Below are 22,570 nucleotides of genomic sequence, written 5' to 3'. Positions count from 1 at the left end.
TGATGAATGCGAGAATCATGCAACACTATCTGCAGAAACACAAAAAGAAGTTTGCTGTTTAATTAAGGAGTTTGCGGCTTCAAGATCACTTGTAATATATAAGCCAGGCTCGCTAATGAGGCCACTAGCATCTTTAAGGTCATTTGGCAAGCATTGAAAGCTACGCTTGTAGGCCATTTGTTTTACTTGATGACCAAGTGCGTGCACACACTTAGATGAGCGTTATGGAAATCAAGGGAGTCAAAAATGTAAGCATGAAACTCACATAAAGTATGGTAAATTGCTGAAAATCTTGTCACTCCTTAAAATCAAGACCTATCTATAATTTGCTCATCTCGTAGTTCTATGTAAATACGTCCACTGCCCTTATCATTTATTCTGTGCTATTTAAATATGGTACGAATACAAATCATGAAGTTGTTCGTAAGGGAAACATCAGGAGATGAGAGTTTACATTCTCTTATCAAACCCAATATTTGGGAGAACTCCACTACATTAAAAACCTATGCTATTATTACCATTATCACATTTATATCCTTCCATGCAAATCCTCCAATCCTGAAAGACACTATTTCTCAAATAATGTCCATATCAAAAACGTTGCCACTATAAACACCGTACATGATTGAGAAATACGGGGGGTGTGGCGGGGAGTGGAAGGGAAGCGTGTTATTCATTTCAGAATGAGCCATGAAATGACACTTGGGTATGGACCTCAGTGCATTGCCCTTTGGTCTCCATGGATTTCATTTAGCCTTTGCAGTTTCAGCTATTGTCTACAAATTCGTTTTACAAACTGATGTGATTTAGCACAACACCGAGGAGGGCTTGAGCTGGCCAAAGAAGTATTCTATTCTTTTGAAAACTAAATTTGTCTATTTTCTTCCCCATGGTTTTAGCTAAGATTTGACTTTTGGATTTTGTGACCAGCTGTTGAAATGATGAGCCAAAAGCACAATTTCATGGTATGCTGGATTATCTTGCCACTATCTATAAACTATCATATTTGATTGAAAATGTCAGGAATTAAGTATTCGTGCACCTCTCACTGTCTATTAGGTTAGTAAATGTATGTGCTAACAAAATTTAAATCGCATATGTTAGCAAAAACATATTCATTGCTATGATGTCCTTCATTTTATTTTTACCTTAAATTGCAAAATAGTGAAAGATTATAAAGGCAAACATTTCCCACCAGTGTCAACAATATTCATTCATTAAATTAAGTATTAAGCAATAATACATAGTCCTGTATGAATATGCTCCTTCTCCAAGAAGTTCTCTCCTTCGGATAGAGGGAAAAAGAACTATTGATGGACAGAATGCAGAACAATATCATACATTCACCCCAGTACAGAGATCTGGCCCTAAATCCATAGTTTTTTTGCTCACCATGCCATTCCAGTTTGAACCCCGCCATATGCAAATCAGTCTTGATCCTGCTCCCAATGGGAACAGTTCAGCCCGAACTGCCAGGCCAGGTCCTCAATGGACTGGAAACAAGCATCCTAGGACTGGCTCCGGGGTTTCACCCCTCATCAGCCATGATAGGATGACTCCAGTGGCATGGAGAGCATGGGACCCACGTCTGGGCATACCCCTCCCACTCGGGGTGACAAATGCAAAAAGAACAATTGATGGACAGAATGCAGAACAATGTCATACATTCACCCCAGTACAGAGATCTGGGCCTAAATCCATCGGTTTTTTGCTCACCATGGATTTACAGTTTGAACCCCGCCACATGCAAATCAGTCTTGACCCTGCGCCTTCGGATAGAGGGGTCCATAGCAAAACTCAGAGTTGCTCTCACATTTGTTGGATAATGCTTGCTGCACATTTGCCCATGTGCAAGCACACGTTAACACACACACTCTTTCCCTCTGACAGACTAATAAAAAGGTAATTATATCACCACTCGCTCCTCATCCTCCTCAAAGCATTTCTCCTTGTTCATTCACTTTTCCCCAACTTCCTGCCCAACAGTGTGTCATGCATGTTCTTGTTCCAATTAGTGTCTCTATTCTGTCTGTAACCATTTCTATCTTTGAGGTCCGAGAACACATGACCATGGCAACTCTATTCCCATGTTTCTAGTGTGGTACTGACCTTTGACTTTACCTCCCATGTGGCAATCTGCAGAGATTCTACCAGGTCCACAGTGCAATGCCTGCCTCTTTCAATGGTCGGTGGATTTTATCTCAACTCACTATTGGAATTTCCTTTAGACTATCATAGTTTGATAATCTCCTGTTTATCCAAAAGTTCAGTCTTTGTTGAAATGTATAGAATATTATCTTTGCTAAAACAAAGCACTGTTTCTTGGCCACTCCGAAACCAACACCAATAAATTTAATTTACGCTTTTGCTAAATAGTGAAGAAGTTGGTTCAGTCATGAAGCTTTTTAGTCTTGGCTCAACACTGGTTGATCGATCACCTTGCTCAGGGCATCCTTTTCATACAGCAGTGTATTACTTACATTATGCTAAACTCCTTCCTCAATGGTTTGCTGTGCATTGACAACATTCAAACAGTGCATTTAAATTTGACTTTATACAGGGGGAGAGGATGTGGCCTCGTGACTAGGGCGGCCGATCTCAAATCTGGGGAACCGGGTTCGAGTCTCGATAATGACGCTCAACATCCTGTGATTCTGGCCAAATCACTTAATCTCCCAATGCCTAATAAAAATTAATGTGTCCTTGTGTAACGCAACTGGTGCTCATGTAAAGCACTCTGATACCGGATACCTTCGGGTCAAGTTTCCGCTATATAAAACTCTGAAAGAAGAAAAAAAAAGAAAAATTATTGAATTGGAAAAGATCTAAAGGCTAGCCCACAATTTAAGTCCAAGAATCAAGGTTTTTACTTCTGATTAGGGTTTCAACCCCTTGGGATGGTTTCCTTTAGTTGGAAAGAAACCTAGATGGAGCTATATTTTCCTATGTATGTGAATGTACCTTTTTAAGAGTTATTTGAGAATCAATTAGACAGACCAATAGAGGAAATGAGATTCCAGACTTTCTCAATAGGAAAGAGATTAATTATCAATTTAGTAAAAATTATTTTATTGTGAATGACTGGGAACATGTTTTGAAGATATATATGTTTATCTGATAGAATGGAATTCCACTGTCCATCTATGGTACCGGAAATTAATTTTGGGCCTTATTTAGAGTTTAGCAGACAAGGTACTCCATCCTAAACATGCCGCATATACTGTCTGCTGTATTGCAAGTGCATTTTAGCCAGTGGCACTGGTAACAGGGCGAATGGAGTAGCCATCAAGCTACATTCTCAGACCCCAACTGAAGAAGCATTAGACCAGTGTAAAATGTTGGTTTCTTTTGTGACACAGCTACGAAGATCCTTTTTTTCTTAATATCCATCTTTAAGCAGAAGTCAACTTGGTACCTGAAGTAAATCTGTGGATATAAGGGAGGAGATGCGATTGAATTCCTTACCTAATGGTATGATTAGTTTAACTCCTGAATTTTGGGCTACCTGTAAGAAGACCACCAATCAGCTAGAAATACAGAAATCAACACTGGCGTACTAGCCAGTTCTGTAATTGACCATCAGTGCGATGCGATGCTTCATCATTCTCATTCTCACAACTGTTTTTTGTGGCCGACTTTTGGTTTTATGTGATCATCCATGATGAAGACGAGATAGTTAATTTTCTTAGCTTTTAATAGCTTTAAACCTGTTTATGAAGGAATATGTAAACTACCAAAAGCCTACATCCATGGTTTTAACCCATAATGAATAGATATTTACACTTTCATGGTAATACTTGGCACTATAATTTTACTAGAACTAGGACTAGTATCCCGTATCAATACGGGCATAGCATTTGGCTTTCTTTTGTCAGGTAACATTGTCAAAGGTCCTAGATTAATTTTTAAAAAAATCTTTAATTTAGCTATATATGATGGCGCAGATGCAAATAAATTAATTAAACTGAATTAAACTTTACCTTAATTTCCTTCAGCTAATCCTTAATTTTATGTGCAAAAATAACCGTGAGAGAGAATTCTGGGTTCCAAAAGCAGTTGGTCAGCATTTCTACTTTAGGACTCATTCTTGCAATACCATGGTGTCTGCATGATTTATTTAGTAGAACGTCTGTCTACACATATTGACTAAAAGTACTAAGCAGAAAAAAACAGACAAATGCTTAAGGCATTTTATAGATATACATATGAAAGCTTGCCTATGCCTCTGTGAAATAATAAAAAAAATATGGAAACATATTGAAGGTCTTGCAGATACGATAATCTTCCATTTGCAGCAAAATATGGATAGTGGCTCTCCCATTATCTTGTTTACAGCTGAGAAAGCGGATTTCGCGACTTCTATCAGCCTTTGCAGTCGCGAAAAAAAACACATTACCCTGCATTTTCATAGTTGGATCCATTTCATTGCATAGTCGTGCTGCTCAGCCGCAGCGTGACAATTGTGGAATGGGAATTTAAAGTGATAGTCAATTATTTTAAGCAGGGAATGGTGCAAACTGGTCCCGTCGAATCATTATCATTTAAATAGATATGAGATGGGGAACGTAGGAAAATACTGTATCCATAAAGTTGTTGGACTGGTAAATACCCCGGTTCTTTGTATTACAGATCACCAGGGGGCATTTAGTCTGTTCAGTTGCTTCATCAGCTGCACGCTACCCTGCCTCGTGCTCCGTGCTGTGTGCTTTCATGCAGTGCAGTGGCAATGTGCCATTCCCTGCGCCCTTTGGGAATATCCTGAAACCATTCCTTTGTTTGACAATCCGGCTGAAAAATACATTGTTTCAAATCCTGCTAGTGAAGTGCATTTAATAAACACAAATGGCATGTATGCACATGTGTGCACACATCTACACACACCGCCAATGCAGTTTTTCTTTTTTATTATTTCTGAGGGCAAAACATAGAGGAAATGTAAATGGACCCTTTTTTTTTTTTTTTTTTTTTTTTTTTTACGGAAACTCTCATAAGTGTCCTCACATTTATATTTTGTCAACCACCATTTGAATCGATGAACATTGTTAATATTTGCATTAACTCTGCTTTTAACATCCTAGTAAGGGCAGTACGGTGGACTTAAAGCTAACAAGCCTGCCCTACCCATTTTATTTAATGCTTTGATAGGCAAACCTCCTATGTGAAAGTTTCCACACTCAGTGATGAGAATTTGTCTTTCTTAGCATAGTGGGTACGCCTTGTCGCTTTTGTTTTCTTGAAACATAGTATGGTCCTATACTGCAAAGAAAAAAAATTAAAGGTGCATGTAGGAGCATTTAGTGCGGCTGCAACGATGTTCGCATAATTGGGGATTTTCTGCATTTGCCACATAATCCATCATGTGCAGCATAATTCGCAGACGTTAACAATTTTTGTGTTTTTTATTTCTAGGTCAAATGGTTCAAAAGTTAGTAAAAACACAGTAAAACATGTTGTGCACAGTAAAGGTTGACTCGTCACCTTTCTGTAGTTTATTGCTCTATTTGGGTGTTAAACAGGTACTAATGTGGTGCAACAAATGTCCAGATAGTGCTAGCAAGTGCAAAAATGGCAAAACAATGAAGTAATACAATCACAAATTGTGCTGCATAAAGCGGCACAATGTCTTTTCTTCCCACATGATTTTCTCAGCCCGCCGCATAATTTGTCCCTACCCTTACACATAATTCCATTGGCCCTGGCTATTGCACATGATACTTTCCCGCTTGTCAAACAAATGTTCCTAGACACCTTGCCGAGTAATATAAGCGCTGTATAGAAGTAATTCCAAAACCATGCAAAAATAATTCTGTTTTCATGATGCACCTGTTCAGTTATATTAATTGACAGGCCAGTTGAGACTATTTCAAAATAAAATGTAAGTGGAGGTGTTTTGGTTTCAACATAAATGAATGTAAATGAGGGATTTTGACTATGCTCATTAAAATCTTTGTCGTATTGTTATGGTGTTTTTATTTCGAGTTTTTTTTTGAGGGGGGTTGGTTTTCATAAAGTTATCTCCAAGCTTTTAGAAACATGGGTGTTATTTAGACTGAAACAAGTAATTAAAATAAATGATTATTTATATAGCAATACTACAGTCTTGTATAAACACTGTAAATAAGTTATTTTGTATGTTCTCTATCTTGGTATCAGTGCATTTACAAACCTTGAAATGGTGTATGGCTGACCTGGCCTTGACAGGATTCAAACATTTGACCTGCAGCTCACAGCAGATGTTTACAGCAACTTATTGACTGCTCTCAGTGGTATTGCTACATTTCCCACACTTGGGATCTTGTTTGCCTGGGTTTTTCATATTACCATAGGCAACAGGACGGTGGTATTAGGGATCTCACATAAGCAATTTAGAATGGGATAGTGCCGGGTAAAATATCTTCTAAGTGTATGGCGTACATCAGCAGACTTTTCAATGTGAGACTTTGGTGGAATAAATGAGTATTTAGTATTGTGGAAAGCAAGTGTTTTTTTTCACTACCTTAGTTTTCCTGTGTCACTGTTGTTGGAAATTGATGAATAACAATCAAGTAAAATGTCTAGTTTTCCATTTCCTCTGGCTGTTGTTCTATTGGAGCTCTGGCTAGTTGATGGGCACAGATGTCCCCATGTGTTGCATGATCCTACATACTTGCAGCCAGAAGTGGGAGTGCCATTGCCAGATCAACTACATCAATCCTATTTCCTCTGCCAATTAAATGTCTGCCCCTGCATATTTTAAGCACCACATGTGACTTTGAAGATGACTAACCTGCCACAATGCACATCCCTTCATATTCTTCAAATGTGTTATTTTAGCTCAGAGAACCAGGAACCTTATGTCTCTCTTCCTCTAATATTTATTTAAGAAACTGTAGATTTCCAACTATCGGCACCATTGTTTTCTTTTTAAATATCAATTGTTGTTGGGGTGGTACCTGAAAATAAATACAAGATGCTTGTGTTTAATATATCTGAGAGAGAATGAAAGGAGGGGGAATGTTTGATATGTCTGTAACCCAGTCAACTTAAGGCACAAAAGCCTTCAGTCACCCTTAGGTGTCCTTCTTCATCATACCTCCCATGCAATCCCGCGAGCTAGTGGTGTGGGCTACAACCCTCAACGGATGGGAGCTCTTGAAGTGTTAGGCAGACAAGGGGAGGTCATTCGTAGTAGTAGTTGTGGGTGTGTGTGTGCAACAATGATCTGAAAGCAGAGCAAAAAGACAGTTAAAAACTACACCCTGGGCGGATCCTATAATATTTTATTCTTATCCCCACTTATTTTTTGTTATGTAAACTTTTATCCGTGCGATCCTGCAATGTACATCCAGTTCTATCTTGTCGTTATTTCTTCAGAGATGGTTTACCTTTTCCATAGTCAAATAATACCACAGCACTTGAAGCTCAAAGGAAGGACACTGAATTGGGCTGCCATCTGTAAGGGGGAACAAACAGAAGAGATCATTTCACCATTTTCACGGACACTTTATTCAATAAGGGTATTCTATATTGCTAACTATGTCAAATATTTTATGTTATTTATAGTACAAAGTGGTTTATTTCTATACTATATTCTATGAAATCACTGTCCTTGGAATTTTTCCATATGGGTAATAGTGAGGGGTGTGGCACATTGTACCCTTTGATCACCTCTTGGTGCAACTGGGTCTTGGAGATTGGAGGGGGAAAGTAGAGTTGATGTCTTTTGGAGGGGGAGTTGAGGGGACGTTCTCTCTTTGCTGCACGCTGGTCAAGGCCCGCTCTGTGATTAAACTTAGCACTTAAATCTGTGAATTGATAGTTGGTACTAAGCTGGACTGTCTGCTCATAACAGAGACCTGGGCAAGGGAAGATCCGTGACCTGACTTGGTAGCAGCCACGCCTCCTGGCTACAATATGGTGAGATTAGATTGGGTTCAGGGGGGGAGGGTGGCCATGCCATTATTGTAGGAGATCGGTGGAGTTGCTCGTTTGAACCAGACCACGTCCACCTGTGAGGTGTGTTTTTTTAAAATTAGGAGCAACCACACTTTTTTTGGGGTTACTGATATACCGCCCTCCTGGGCCAAGAATACAGTTTATTTAAAATTGGAATTAGGTGCTGGAACCCTTCATTTCCTGGGCTAAATTCACCATTAGGGGGATTTTCATTTTTATCTGGAAGAAAGTTGTAATGACAGTAGAGCTCTTTTGGATTTGATGAACAGTTTTGTTTTTTTCCAACGGGTGACCTCTTCAACCCATATAGCTGGATGGTATTTTTACCAACTTTATGGACCTGTCAGTTAAAGATTGCCACTTATAGAAGGTGGAATAAAATCTCCAGTGGGGAATTGAAGAAAGCTCTTGAGTCTTCTCAGGCTAGAGGAGTTAGTGTTCACGGACCGACAACAGAGGCAGGTCCCTGTCCCGTGGTTTTCAGAGAGTTTGAAAGACCTCCAAAGGCAATGCCGTAGACAAAAACAGAGGTGGAGATTGGTGTGTAGTTCAGAAGAAAAGCACAAACACAAAGAGGCAATAAAAAATATGAGTGCTATTAAAGAAGCAAAATCCTCATACTTTTCCCTTAATATAAGATCTGCCATCCGTGTATCTAAGGAGCTGTTTAAGGTGGTACGAGATTTGACTTTACCGCCAGCTCAAGAGGAGCTGGAAAACTCTTGAGAGTTCACCAATACGGTGGTCTCATTCTTTGAGGATAAGGTTTTGAAGATTCTCTGTGAATTTCAAGTTGTGGAGGATGGCCTAGTGCCCGCATCTATGGAAGATGTTTTTTTGGGCGCAGCCCCCCCATTAATGGTTAACTGTCCTTCTTCACGACTCAGTTGGCAGCTAAAATTAAAACGCTCCTGGGACAATTTACTTCAGGTTCTCCTTATGATCGCTGTCTGCCTACAGTGATTCAACTTGCACCAGATATTATTGTTGCTTTTCTTGAGAAGGTGTATGTCCAGGTGCTGGAGTCAGGAGTTTACCCCCAGTGATGGAAAAAAGCTATTGTTATTCCCCTGAAATAACAAATGTAACGGGGATCCAGGAAATGTGAAAAATTTCCGACCTATCTCCTTGTTGCCCATACCGGCTTAAATTCTTGAAAGGCATACAAGTCAGGAATAAGCGCAGTTTTGTAAAGATTCTGAGCTTTTATACTCCTCACAGAACCACTTTAGGAGGAACCACAGCCCTGAATATGCTCTAATCGCAGCGGCAGATTCAATTTGCTTCCAAGTAGATCAAGGAGATGCGGCTATTTTCGCTATGCTAGATTTATCCACAGACTTTGACACCATCTCTCCCCTGCAATTGGTGCAAAGACTGAATCAGGGTGGGCTGAGGGGTTCTGCCCTCAATCTTCTAGAATCCTTCATGGCAAATAGGACCTAAATAGTGAGCTGCAGAGACTTCAGATCTAAACCTTTCCAGCTTCCTTTGGTGTCCTGCTTCGGTACTCCCTCAGTCCCACATTGTTCAACTTTTACGTGGCCCTTTTGGCTAAACTAAGATGTACCTTCGGCTTTCAGCTAGTGTCCTATGTGGACGATACCCAAATTAGCCTACCAATATTAGGTGATTAAACAGGAGTAGCCGACATGTTTAGGTGGTGCATGGGGCAAGTCAGCACCTGGTTGCTAGAGAACTGGCTCAAGATGAATGCCGATAAGACCGAGATTGTCGTCTTCAGAGCAGAGAATTCTGTTTGATCTGAACGCTGGTGGCTGGAGACTTGCGGCTTAGTACCTGTTCCTAGAATCTCTGCTAAAAACGTGGGGGTGATTTTCAAAAATTGACCCCCAGCTTAATAGGACATGTTTTTGGAGCTTGAGGAGCTAAGAGTATCGATGGTCATTACATTCATAACATCTCACCTTGACTACTGTAATGCTTTGAATTTTAACGCCAACCAGTATTCCTTTAATTAACTTCAGGTTATCCAGAATGTGGCTTGTTTTGGGCGTTCCTAAACATCTATCGGTGAGGGAGGGAATGAGGACTCTCCACAGGCTCCTAGCGAGTAATAGGCTGATGTTGAAATCCCTGTGTCTGGTTTTTGAGGCCCTTAACCAGCAGGGTTCCTACAATTTAGAACTGCTTTCAATTGGTATCTTCCCAGCAGAAAGTTGAGATCGGCTGGTCAGATGAAAGTCACTGTTCCTCGTTATAAGGAGGCAAGATGGAGTGACTGTGCTTTTTCAGTGGCAACTACTAGGTTATGGAACACTCTCCCTGTGCACATCACTAGTATAGCCTCGTTCTCTGTATTCCACAAGACTGTGAAGACTTGGCTATTCTCACAACTTAAATTGCCTTGGTTGTTCCTCGTATGCTTCTGCTGATTTAGCGCTTTGATGTCTTGGTTTAATGCGCTTTATAAATTCAAAATACAATTAGATTCCTTCAAAACTGTAGTGGCTTTAGCAATATGCGATTTGCTTATTTTTCCTGATCTCCAAAGTTGTGTAGCTGCTTAAGTCAGATTTTTTGTAGCAATCAGTGTGGTTGCCATGCACACAAATAGCCATTACCAAACACCTAGAGGGTGCTAGGTCATATTGTGAATGCAGTTTCTTTAAAAGGTATCTGTTTTGCTAGGAGATCAGATTGCAAATATAAATAGTAAATCCTCTTTGGAAGAACACTCGATTGGTGCAAAAATGTCTGAATCTGCTTGCAGGAGATTCAGCAATTCAGCAATTAGTGATTTTGTACATCTTTTGTCCTCTCGCAGATAGTGTTGCCACGTATTTAGTAGCACTTTTTATGCATGGATCATGTGTTCCAGAGGGCAATATGATAGCTGGTTTTGTTCATAAATGCGAAGCATCCATGACTGAGAAACGAAGACCTAATCCTACTCCAATACCGGCCACAGCTAAGTGTTAGGAACCGAATTACCTTCAGAAGGAGTAAAGCTGGGAACAGGCCTGGCGGTATACAACTTTCTGACCATTGTTACGCATGCGTTACTCAGCCGTTAGAGTAAACAAACTGAACAGTCTTACCGGTATTGAGATGTAGCTTCACTGACCTGATGCCCAAAATCACAACGATTCACTGTACAGTCACAAAATCACTGTAAAATGTCCTACATAACCTGATCACTAAATATGTTCCCAAAATAAACCATTTATCTTAAGGGGAATGCTTCTTGCCAACCACATATTTTAAGAGATACAAGTCTGGTGTAAAGCCACCGCACTCCAACTGACCAACAAGTGAACCATCGTGCATTATGGAAAGCTCAAAGGTCATAACTGTTAATCTAGGTCTCTGAAAGCTAAGGCACTTCACTACCACCACTGACGATGCATCTTGAAAGAACCTTGTGCTGCATACAAGCTCCTAGAATGTAATAATCATATTTATAATCATGTTCCTTGAGTCCAACATTAAACCTTTACTTTCTTGTAGATCTTGTCTCAAATGATCCATGATTGTTTTGACTGTCAATTGCCTTTTCCTTTTTTTGAGTTGAAGGAAAAACCTCTGTTCAGTGTAGCCTATTGAACTGAAATTGATCGAATGGGTTAGTGTGTTTAAATATATTTGCATCATCGTTTTAGGTCCATGTTAACCTCTATGGACACTTAGAAACTCTCTAGAAAAATACTACTGTTAAAAATGTGTTGAATTACTGTTACATGCCTAAAAGGAGTGTGTATCTATCGTATATATTTTTTATACACACACAGAACACTCACATGCACACAGACACACACATTTTGTACGTTATGAAGGACATACATTTTAGGACGTTTAATGTGAAGATTAAACACTTGAATATCAGTTGTTTAAGTAACTCCACCCCCCCCCCCTCTAAAATAATGAAGTGCCAAGTCTGTTTAGTGATCTAATGGAAAGTGTCTAATACGCATAAACAAAACTTGCATATATTTAGAGTTATGATCCTTATTGTTAATATTACAGATATTAACCTCTATTAATAGCCATCTCATGCCATTTTTTTAACAATTGAATTAAAAATGTACATGATACTGATGTAAAATGTTATGGCGTTAAATAAAATACACAGAGCACACAACAGAAGTCGCTCAATTACTAGACTTTTTTTTTTTACCAGTATGATTTTAATTAGGTATGTTGAAGGTGATTGATTCATATCGGAAAAATAGAATTGACATTGATACATGCATCCCTGGAAGGAATGGCAGCTTCCAATAGTTTATCATCCATAAACTCATATTTGCACAGTGTATTTCATAAGCCACAAACATTTTCAGGGTCGGACTGGGACAAAAAGATGGCATGGCACCCAAAAAAATGTGTCTCCATAGTTTATCAGATAGCTACAAAAGTGTCCGGATTTTACAATTCGGGGCAGTTTTCAACTTGCAAAGGCACGCTGTTTAGGGATTTAGCACGTTATGGAAGACTGTATACATTTATGCTTCCTGCGGGCAAGATTTGTGGGAGTATCGGGGAACTCGACAGTAAAAACCGTCCCAACTGTCAATAAACAGGCCAACAAACTGTCATAAAACCGGCCCACACACTGACCTGTCAGACACGCCCTCCGGGCACTGCCAGATTTCCCTATAGGCCAGTCCGACACTGCACATTTTTACATAAAATAACTTGTGCCTTGCACATGTTCTATAGAGCTTTCGTCAACAAATATAAGATGATGGAAAACTGGACGGATTTGTAGAGACATCATTTGCAATGCATGAGTTATTTATTAAGGTTCTGGGTACAGTACATCACCTCCTCAATGAATAACCCATGACTTCCAGTTCTCGTCACTGCAAATGCTTCCTGCTCCTAAAGAATCCTGTTCTGCTGCTAAAAGCATCTATGTGTTGCTGAAGGGCAATAAAATGTTGCCATTATTCTGTCTGGCAAAAAGAAATTATTTGTAGATTTTCTTACTTCTAATATGATGCATAGAAATTCATATCCGGTTTTTGGGGAAAAGCCTAAGTTATACATCGGGTTTAAGTCATGGGTACCCCTCTCTTCACTATGAATAACTCTTTCTCTGTTTGCACACTGTAGGTGCCTTTGAGTTCTCTAACAACCAACTCGGAAGCAGACATTGTTAATGGCTGTTTACATTTCCGTTTGCAGCATAGCCTCATTTTCAACGCATATAGCATTACCACTCAGTGGCGTACAGAACGCAAGCAGCTATAGTGAGGGTGGAGGGGGTGGGGGGAGAATGCCACCACAAATGCATAATTACTGATTTTTGAGGACCCCTCTGTTTGTTCTTTACGAGGAAGCTGATAATTAACATTTTACCAAAATACCATGAAAGAGGTAAGAGGTGGGTGGGTCCGAGTTCTAGCACTGGGGCAACAGTCTTAGGTAAAGAGAATTGTTTTACAATATGGAAAGAAGTTAGTGAGAGGTGAGGGATCAAAAAATATGGCAGTGAGAAAAAGCAGGAATGAGAGTGAAAAGAAAGGTACAAAAGAGAAGAAAAATAGTTCTTAGGAGCAGAACAATCCCTCGGCACGAACGCTCTCCTCCTGAAAAGTAGCAGTGGTGGTCGAACTTCCTTGCTTCGCTTACTGTGTGTCTTTGAGATATGGTCAACGTGTAGGGTATTTTAATTTTCTTGCTCCTCCCTTGTTACCACCCCTGACTCATGGCCCCTACAATAGGTTTTCTGGATGCGTTCCCCCACAAGCACGCCTCCTTGCTCTGCCCACACATAAGGCTGCCTTTAGCTTTATCACCTGTAACCTCATGCTCCCAAAATATGTTTTCTGTCTGCTTTCACCCACAGGCACATATTTTTTTGCATTTCCACAGAAAGTCTTCTTTCTGCTCGGGAAACTCAGCTCATAGTCCACCATTTTCACCCATGGGTAATGCAGCAAGTTTCTGTTCCCATGTACATTGCTTGCTTTATTACTCACAGTAGAGATGGTATCCAAAGACTACGACCCAAAAGGCAATAATTCCAGCTTGTTGCTAGACATATCACCTCCCAGGGCTCACATGGAGAATTGAGAGGGGAACACATGCTGCTAGATTCTGCAGCAAGTTGGGCTAGCAACTCCGCGGTCACCTCTGTTGACTTCTGCCCCTGATAGAAAAGTTTCTTCATGACACATTTTCTGATTGAGTTATTGTGGTTCATCTAATTGTGGTTCATCTAATGACAAAATACCCAATTGCTTAATACGTTATGAGCTCCCTGTGGTACAGTATCTAACAGCATGCGATCGAGCAATATCGGATGCATTTAAAAGCAGAATACTTTATTGATAAGCCATGGTAGTGCACTTGATGAATTTGTCAGCCTGGTCCTTCCCTTGGTTCATGCAACTGCTGCATACTCTCATACTTTATAGGTTGACACCATTGGCATCCATGCCAAGAAGCTTCTTCAGCAGTTGGGTACAAGAGCTTTACGCCATGAGATCGCTATTTCATAACAGTTTCTGGTGGTCTTTGATGACTCAATATTACATTTGAATTTCAAGAGGTAGTACCCAGAATCTGAACAGCACAACAATTCTGAGGTCAAATGTTTCGCTCATCTATTGTGCCGATGGCTGCTATTGTCTCTGCAATGTATTTCTGAGGATGATTTTCTCTAACAAAGCAACAATTTAAAAATAAGCATTCCACATGTGTTTACCTTAGGGTTGATTTCTACAAATCATTATTGTTGGAGGGCTATGAATTGAATCTATATGTCCAAAGAAAGTAGAGGACAGGCTTCCTTCCAACAGTGAATTCATGCTAATTAGAGTGAATGTAAAAGTTACAATTTACTGTTTTGAGGCAAGAAAAGAAGTAGCCGCTTTCGTTCAAAGATACACTCCCGCATACATGTGACTGACTGACTGACTGTGATGTACAAAAGTCGGCTACGCTATATACTGATTCTCTTAATCTTTCTTTTTGTAGGATCTCGTCTCCGGCAAGAAGACTTTCCTCCTCGCATTGTTGAACATCCATCAGATGTGATTGTCTCCAAAGGTGAGCCAACAACCCTCAACTGCAAAGCGGAAGGTAGGCCAACGCCCACCATTGAATGGTATAAAGATGCTGAGAGAGTGGAGACAGACAAAGATGACCCTCGTTCGCACCGGATGCTGTTGCCCAGCGGATCCCTGTTTTTCTTGCGCATTGTGCATGGACGCAGAAGCAAACCTGACGAAGGAAGTTATGTTTGCGTAGCCAGGAACTATCTCGGTGAAGCTGTGAGCCGCAATGCATCTCTGGAAGTAGCATGTAAGTCACTTCATTGTTAATAAGGGAAGTCTTAATAGCATGTCTTGCACTTATAAGTTAGTAGCTTAAGATTTACGATGCTTGCGTCTTAAATTAGTTTCAACTTTACTAAATACATGGGTCCATAATTTTTCACACTAATGTTTAGTACGCCACTGTTTAGTCGCATAATTAAGACGGCACTAAAAACATGATCTATCGCATATCATGCCGCTATTTGCATCTTAAATAAATGCTTGCAGACGCCAATTAAAATGCAGATAGGATACATTTGCACATGTTGTGAAGATGAAAGTTTTGAAGACAAAAAAGTGCAATGCAGTTCAGGTTAATGTTTGATCTATATTTTTCATTAGCCATGTATTACTAGTTTGTTTGGTTTCATGCAATAGCTGACTTGAATCGATAATGCCTTCGGTGGTCTCATTTATTGTAAATCTTGATTCCAGACTCAAACATTCTGGACAAATAGATAACCAATCATATGTTTGCTATCAAGCACAGTGGGCTTTCTGTATTTCTTCCGTCTGATTTTGCTTTTGACAGAGGAACATAATCTCTTTTTTCACCCCTAGAATGCCATTCATTTGGATTAGAAGTGTATTTTTTCATTACCGAACTATTTAGCAATTTTCTAAAATATCTGATTTGACATATCTAATTAAAGATGATAGGGATTCTGTTGAACAGTCATATGAACTAGCTACAATTGTACTTGATAATTTAAAGACATTATTGGTAAACAGAGGACTGGAATGTTCAAATTGAATAAAGGGCTTGTGCAGCATTCCAAAACATCAAAATGCCATTGGACAAATGACGTCAGAATAGATCCAGAATCCCAACACGACTAAACTAAGGAGTGTTCAGGAATTCGTAGTGTTGAAGATAGTTGGCGGTGCAAGGTTAGGAAAGATTATTCACTAGACAAAGTACTTCCCATATGTTCATTTGCCTCCGAAGAGCTACATTGACATGCATCTTCAAGCCATAGTATTTGGGTATACAGAGAAAGTTCCAGTAGAGCTGTTATTGGAGAGAGAAATGCATTTTAATCCATTGATACACTAGGAATTTGAGAGACATGAACAGAAGAAAGGCAGTGTGCATCTGTATGGCCCTGCAACTGCCATAATGTAATACAATTCCCTCTGACAATCCAGACACAGCAATTTCAACACTGACACTAATTCTCTCTCAGAAGTCGAGATCTCCAGTTTATGCCAGAGGATGATGCAACCCAGCTTCTCCAGAGCTGCACAGTTTCCCACGAAGTAGCAGAATAATTGCTTACAGCCACTGTTCTAGTGCATCCAGCCAAAATTGTTCAGTGTAATACGCTAATCGGTAACAGACCCCAATCCAGACTCAATAAGAATTGGATACCGACCATCTACCCCAATTTCAGAACGTTAGGGGTGCAAAATGATTCCTGTATGGATTCAAAAAAATGAAATCATGAAACATTACTCATGGTATGATATATGTACTCTCCCAATCATCACGTCTTTCATTGGGTTTGCCCGTGTTTCAGAAGTGGTATTTGTTAAGGCAATAGCCCTGAAGATTGGAATGATATTCCAGTCCAAGGATTGTTTATCTTTTTATTTTTTTATTGAGCAGAAATATCTGTTGGGCTGGATGCTGTAAGAGGTTCAATCCCTGTTTGATCCGTTCAGTATTTCTTGAAGTAATAGATTCCACAGGCCTTGTATTAGCCACATACTTGCTAAGGAAACCTGGTTTCTCTCAGTCTCCCTTACAAGTCCGAATACGTATATAGCTCTCATAAATATTACTCAAATCGCTTCTTGCAAATATATTTCAACACTGTTTTTACTTGCTATGTCCCTTTTTACACTACCATTAAAAAACAATTGGTGTCACATTATGTAGCAGTCTTTATTGTGTTTCTTGAATTTACGGTCCCATTTATAATAAAACTCCTTATCATTTTATTCATCTGGGACATTGACCCTTTGGTAACCCCCCATAAAAGTGGGGCTGTTCCCAGCCTCACCACTTCCTATAGCTATTGTCATTGGCATTTTGTCCCTTACAGTTGACATTGCTTTACAAAACGGTTCCCCGCTTCTCGCAACACCATAATAAAATTCCTCTAAACTCGTATGTGCTCACTGAACAAGTTTTAGAGGCAGCTGGCACACTCTAGGTTATCCTATTTTGAGAGTACACTGTTTAGCTATTTCCCACTCCTCTTTGTTATTGTTCATCAATGCCAAGCAAAACGCTAAGCTTCTGTTGAAAATTTTTATTATCAACTGGAGCCCCATTATTATACCATGGATCTTACGAACCATAGAGGTTTTTTTTTATTAGCTCTTCATATCATACTTCTCACATTGCTGGGCACAGTAAATAACATAAGTTGTTATTACCCAGTTTTAATACACAATTTATTGATTTCAGAAGGAAAGATGGCTGAGCCTGCCTTGCTGGGATTCTGATTTGTGGCCTTCAGAATTTATTCACCTCACTGAGCCACCTTGCTAGCTGTAACCTTTTTAAAAGACTCCATTGAAATATAAACTAGTCTGTCGGCCATTTTGCTCTGCCAGACAAGCTTGACCCCATTTGAGTCGCCTGTTTTCCAAAACCGCCATCTGATGGGACAGTCGATGCTAGTCATCCAATAAAACTGGTTATCACATAACACTGTGAGCGTGTCACTCTTTTTATACAGAGCTTAAAGGTCAAACTATTTGTAAAGTCGTGAAATGCTCAATGAATAAATTAGATGTAGTATATTGAGATGGCGGAACCAATGAAACTGAAGACGTTTTATGAACATCTGGCCACAGGAACGTGGCCATTTGGAGAATTCACACATGGAGTCCAGACAGCAGCTAATATTACTTAAATAAATATTTATCTTGCGGGTTGTAGGAAGCCAAGTCAAAATTTAGTGCCTGACATTAAACTACAGTTGTGCTATGGCCACACTCGAGTTAAAGTGTCAAACACCACAGCTGGTGAGTGGTCACGCATGATCTAAAGGCCTCGGCGCAGATAGTTACAAAGCAAATAAAAGAGGGCTTAGGGGCTGTGTATTTTAAGGAAAGACCATAGAATGGGGTATGTGAGAGTAGGAACACGGCCAGAACGTGTGGCTCAGAATCGAGCACCTGACACCAGATTGTATTACTGTTTTTGTAGCTTTGAAATTTAGCTGACCGAATTCTTTCAGTAATCTCTCTGGGGATTAAAGGGAGACCCTTGTAGTGACAGAATTAGGCTCTGCTTTGTGTCTGGCTATCGTGAAGCTCGGTTCTGTTTATCTTTGACTAGAAGCATCCAGTTTGTTACAGGAGACCTCTTAGTGACACACACTATTCACCTCCTTACAGAAAGAAACATTCATTCATCATAAGGGCAACCCTTTAGAATCACATTTTTATATATAGGTTGGGCAAGACACCAAAGTGCACACAGTAACATGCGCACAACAATATTTAGAAGTCTAATGACGTGAGACCACTATGCCATATTGTTTGCCTAGTATGTTGGAGACTAATATGTTTCATCTCTTCAATGGACAGTGTAAAAAGCATTTTAATCTTCCAAAACAATGTTTTCATTGTTTTCCATGAAGGTCTGTTTAGGTGTCTGGAGCGCTGTGACTTGGGGGTGATTAGGTTCTGACCAAGACTCACTGGGACACGTGCAGTGACACTGCTACACTTCATAGTGACCAACATGGCTTCGTCTTATCCATGCAAGAAGCCTTTCCTTATCACAAGCTTGACCTATGTTTCAGACCTCACTGATATGATTTGGAGTGAACCCTCAGTCTGGCTATTGTTTTGTTCCCAAAGTAGCTTCCTGGTAACTGAGATTATGTAAATGTATAAAGAAGCCATGCATGATAATGTTGAACCTCCATTAAGTTCTTAAGAATTATTTGTTAAGTTTGTTAGACTGGACTTGCTTAATTGGCAAGCCCACGGCCTGCAGCAGATGCAGAACACAGGGCCAGAGTTACAAGATATGGACACATGGTTTCTTTGGAAACAAATGTCTTACAAATGAGCCGCCATATTCTCTGGGCTTGTAGAACTTGTCACACAATTGGGAAATACGAGTTGGGGAAGAGCAGGTTACAAGCACAGCTCTTGTAAGTGCTCTGCGGTGAACACTCAATGTATTGGCATGCACACACACTGCACTTGTGTGCATCCATTTCTAAGTGTATCACTGTTCAGTAAAGGGGTCTGTTGATGTCAGTGGGCTCCCCGTCCTTTATCCAACTCTATCTTGATAACAGCATTAATGTGACCGCATTAAATGTCCACTGTATATCGAACAAAATGTCTATCATTAGGCTAGGGGCATAAATAAATATTGTACTCCACTGCTCGGTGCTTACATATACAGGAGAGTACAGAGGCTACAAATCTGTAGCGTATTAGGCTTGCACATTACTTTGTGGCAGACCTGGGTTATGTTGTTTTTGCAGTAACTGAATGCGATCTGTAAATACTATATCCATCAGTGGGTGACGGATGCAGTCAGAAACTTTCCTTCGTGCAACCATACCTATTCTCTAGTCAGAAAACCTGGAAGTATATGTTGCCCATGCTCTGGACCCTTTCGCAACCAAATGTTGTCAACTGGATGAACTTTCATTCCATTTCATAGAGCTGCCAAGCTGCTAACAGAGACGGCGGTATGATACTCTCCACAAGTGATGAGATCGCAAAACCGCGCGTGGTGATAGCTTTACTTATAGCCTCACAGGCTATAGCCTTGGACAATGCTACATGCCACTCATCTGGTACAAAATGTTAAGATTATATGTGATGTGTTCCTGAGCCTTTACCATGCAATAGATGTAACTATGCTCTCTGCCAATATGAGATGTACTGTATGATTCTGATGGCAAACTTAATAAACAGATTTCTAAATAAATAGAGCTTCCAAGCTGCTGATCCATTTTTGGCTGGACAGAAACATTTTCCATGCAATACTTTCCCACATATTCTTTGGCGATAAAGGCATTATCTGCCTAACAATTTTTATCTGTTGGACTCAGTGAAGTTGAAATGGCTAATTTTCCGATCACTCAATACAAACGAAATATACTTTCAGAAAGTTTCTGAAATTTTGTATATAAAAAAGTCTGCTTCAGCACATGACTCCTAAGGCTAACTGTCAAGGTTACCTGTGTAGAAGGGTCCAGAGTGTATCCCTCACTCACCCCTTCACTAGCAGCCCTTCTACTGCGCTCTCTGTTCTCTACTCTATCTCATCCCCAGCTCTCTCTCTTTATACATACATACATATCTATATTTTAATATGCGTCCTTATTTGTGTAAATAACATATTATTTCAGACAAGTGTGCTAACAAACACAGATTCACACATTTACTATTGCACTGTAAAGTTATTACCACAGTAGTGTATAAATGGCTTGAGAAAAAACGGACTCATGTCTCAAATGTTCCATTGTACAATCTCTTTACAGAAGAAATCAAATAGGTTGGTTCTTACAAGGCCTGGCAATTGTGTTTTTAACTTTCTTTTCTAATTGGGATTTACACACTGGCACACACCACACACACTCTCCACCCACACCCCTTTAAAAATGTTATCAGATCATTGGGTTAGTGGGCACAGGGCTCAATAGGAGAAACTGCATACATTGTTTTAACAGACTCTTTCATGGAGTGATACAGGTGCAGTATTTCTTTTATGTACTTTCTTCAATGCTGCTATTGTAACCATACAGAAGACGCATACTGGCTTATTGAATCATCCTGTTTTTAGTCCTCTAGCCAATCTGTTTAATAATCTCGTTGAGCAGGTTGAAATGCTGCAATACCTGAAACTAGTAATATTTGATAAACACAAGCCATGAATGCCTTTTTTGATCACAGTCTGCCTGTCCTAAGTGAAAAGTCGAAACATATTATGTACAAAAGCTTTATTCTTCGCTTTGAAACTTTGGGGCACTTTCATGAAAGTGCCCCTGAAGAAGTAATGAATTTATGCTTTTAGGCAAAATGTCCCATTTCTTTTTGTAAAACGTTTTATTGATAAACAGACATCAGCACTACAATCACATTTCAGAGGAAGTAGTACATCGGGCTTCATGGGAACAGTTGGTAATACACGTTATACAGAGTATACTTTGGAAGGTCTAGGGTGAAGGGGGATCTTCGTTACTGGAGACGAGGGGAGGTTGACATATATCTCCTCGGTAGGAATTCCACAAACCCCAAACACGGGTCCATTTCTTTGGACATCCACGGGCCACATACACTGTTTTTTCCCGAAACATTGCCCAATCCAAGTCTCTTTTCCAGTCCCCCACTGTAGGAGGATGCGGCGCTCCCCATCGCCGGGCAATGTTTCTTTTGGCGAGCATTAGTCCCTAAGTGACCCACTGTGCGAAATGTCCCATTTCTGTGGAAATTTCCAAGAATACTGTGGTAATCTTTGCCTGTCAAACTTTCCCAGGAGAACTCACAGGCATGCCCATAAAAAAAAAAAAACACACAAATGTATATTTGAACATTTCTGCATGGAGAACACGCTATAGACAGGAGCACATATACTCTTGAACTCTTTTTTACTTTCTCTTTGAAGAAAATTATATTTCTTGTGGGCAAACAACGATCCTTTTTGGATATAGTTTCCCACCATGAAAACGTTGCTAGGTTCAATCCTGTCAAGGGCCAGGGTGGCAATGAAGACTATAGAAGTCTAAATCATTGGGTGTATAGCAGGTTGCTATAGGAGAAGGAGGCATGAACCCATGTACATTTTGTAAAAATGGTGCACTGTGTGTCCAGGATCACATAGTTATTCTAACAGCTGAGGCATCATGGCCTGTGCTGGAATGTCATGTGTCATTTTGCAACCAGTTTACTTTTAGCGATTGGTTTTGTGATGTTCAGAGGTATTTTTGTGTGTGGGCCTGCATGCACCTAGCATGTGAAAAATTGTACAATACATATTTCTCTTATTCATTTTTTAATTTATCAATTGATATGACATTCCTTTGGGTAAAGCGATCAATGGACTTCTTAAATGTTCTGCATGTAAACGCTTCCCTGAATATCAGCGAAGCACAAACCTTCCTGAACCATCTTCTTTCATGAAAAAGCATCAATTGCGAAGCTGGTATTAGTCAATATGGCTGGGCCCTCTTTCCACAACGCGCTGGTGCCCTGCAAAAGTGGCATAAAGGGCAGGGGTGACTCCTCCTGCATACTGAGACAGCCACTCGTCTAGAGCCGCCACAGTCCCTGGACGTCCCCTGAGATGGCAGGCCCAGCCCCAGGTGTTAAATATGTGACAGCAGCTTGATCTATCGACCGGTGTAAGAGGGGGCTCTGGC

General features: G+C 40.1%; 1 protein-coding gene across 13 annotated transcripts in view; it reads left to right on the top strand.

Moving 5' to 3' along the window:
- The window catches only part of ROBO2 (roundabout guidance receptor 2), a 746,476-nt gene that overhangs the window by 57,092 nt on the left and 666,814 nt on the right, over positions 1 to 22,570 (top strand). For all 13 annotated transcript variants that reach the window (XM_085623038.1, XM_085623035.1, XM_085623037.1 and 10 more), the window contains exon 2: positions 14,881 to 15,207. In XM_085623038.1, the coding sequence (XP_085479164.1) occupies positions 14,881 to 15,207 (327 nt within the window). The remainder of the gene's footprint in view (positions 1 to 14,880; positions 15,208 to 22,570) is intronic.

The sequence above is a fragment of the Triturus cristatus genome, chromosome 8 (genome assembly GCF_964204655.1).
Source record: "Triturus cristatus chromosome 8, aTriCri1.1, whole genome shotgun sequence".
NCBI lineage: Eukaryota > Metazoa > Chordata > Amphibia > Caudata > Salamandridae > Triturus > Triturus cristatus.
The sequence above is the reverse complement of the archived record's forward strand: the minus strand, read 5'-3'. Positions and strand labels throughout refer to the sequence as shown.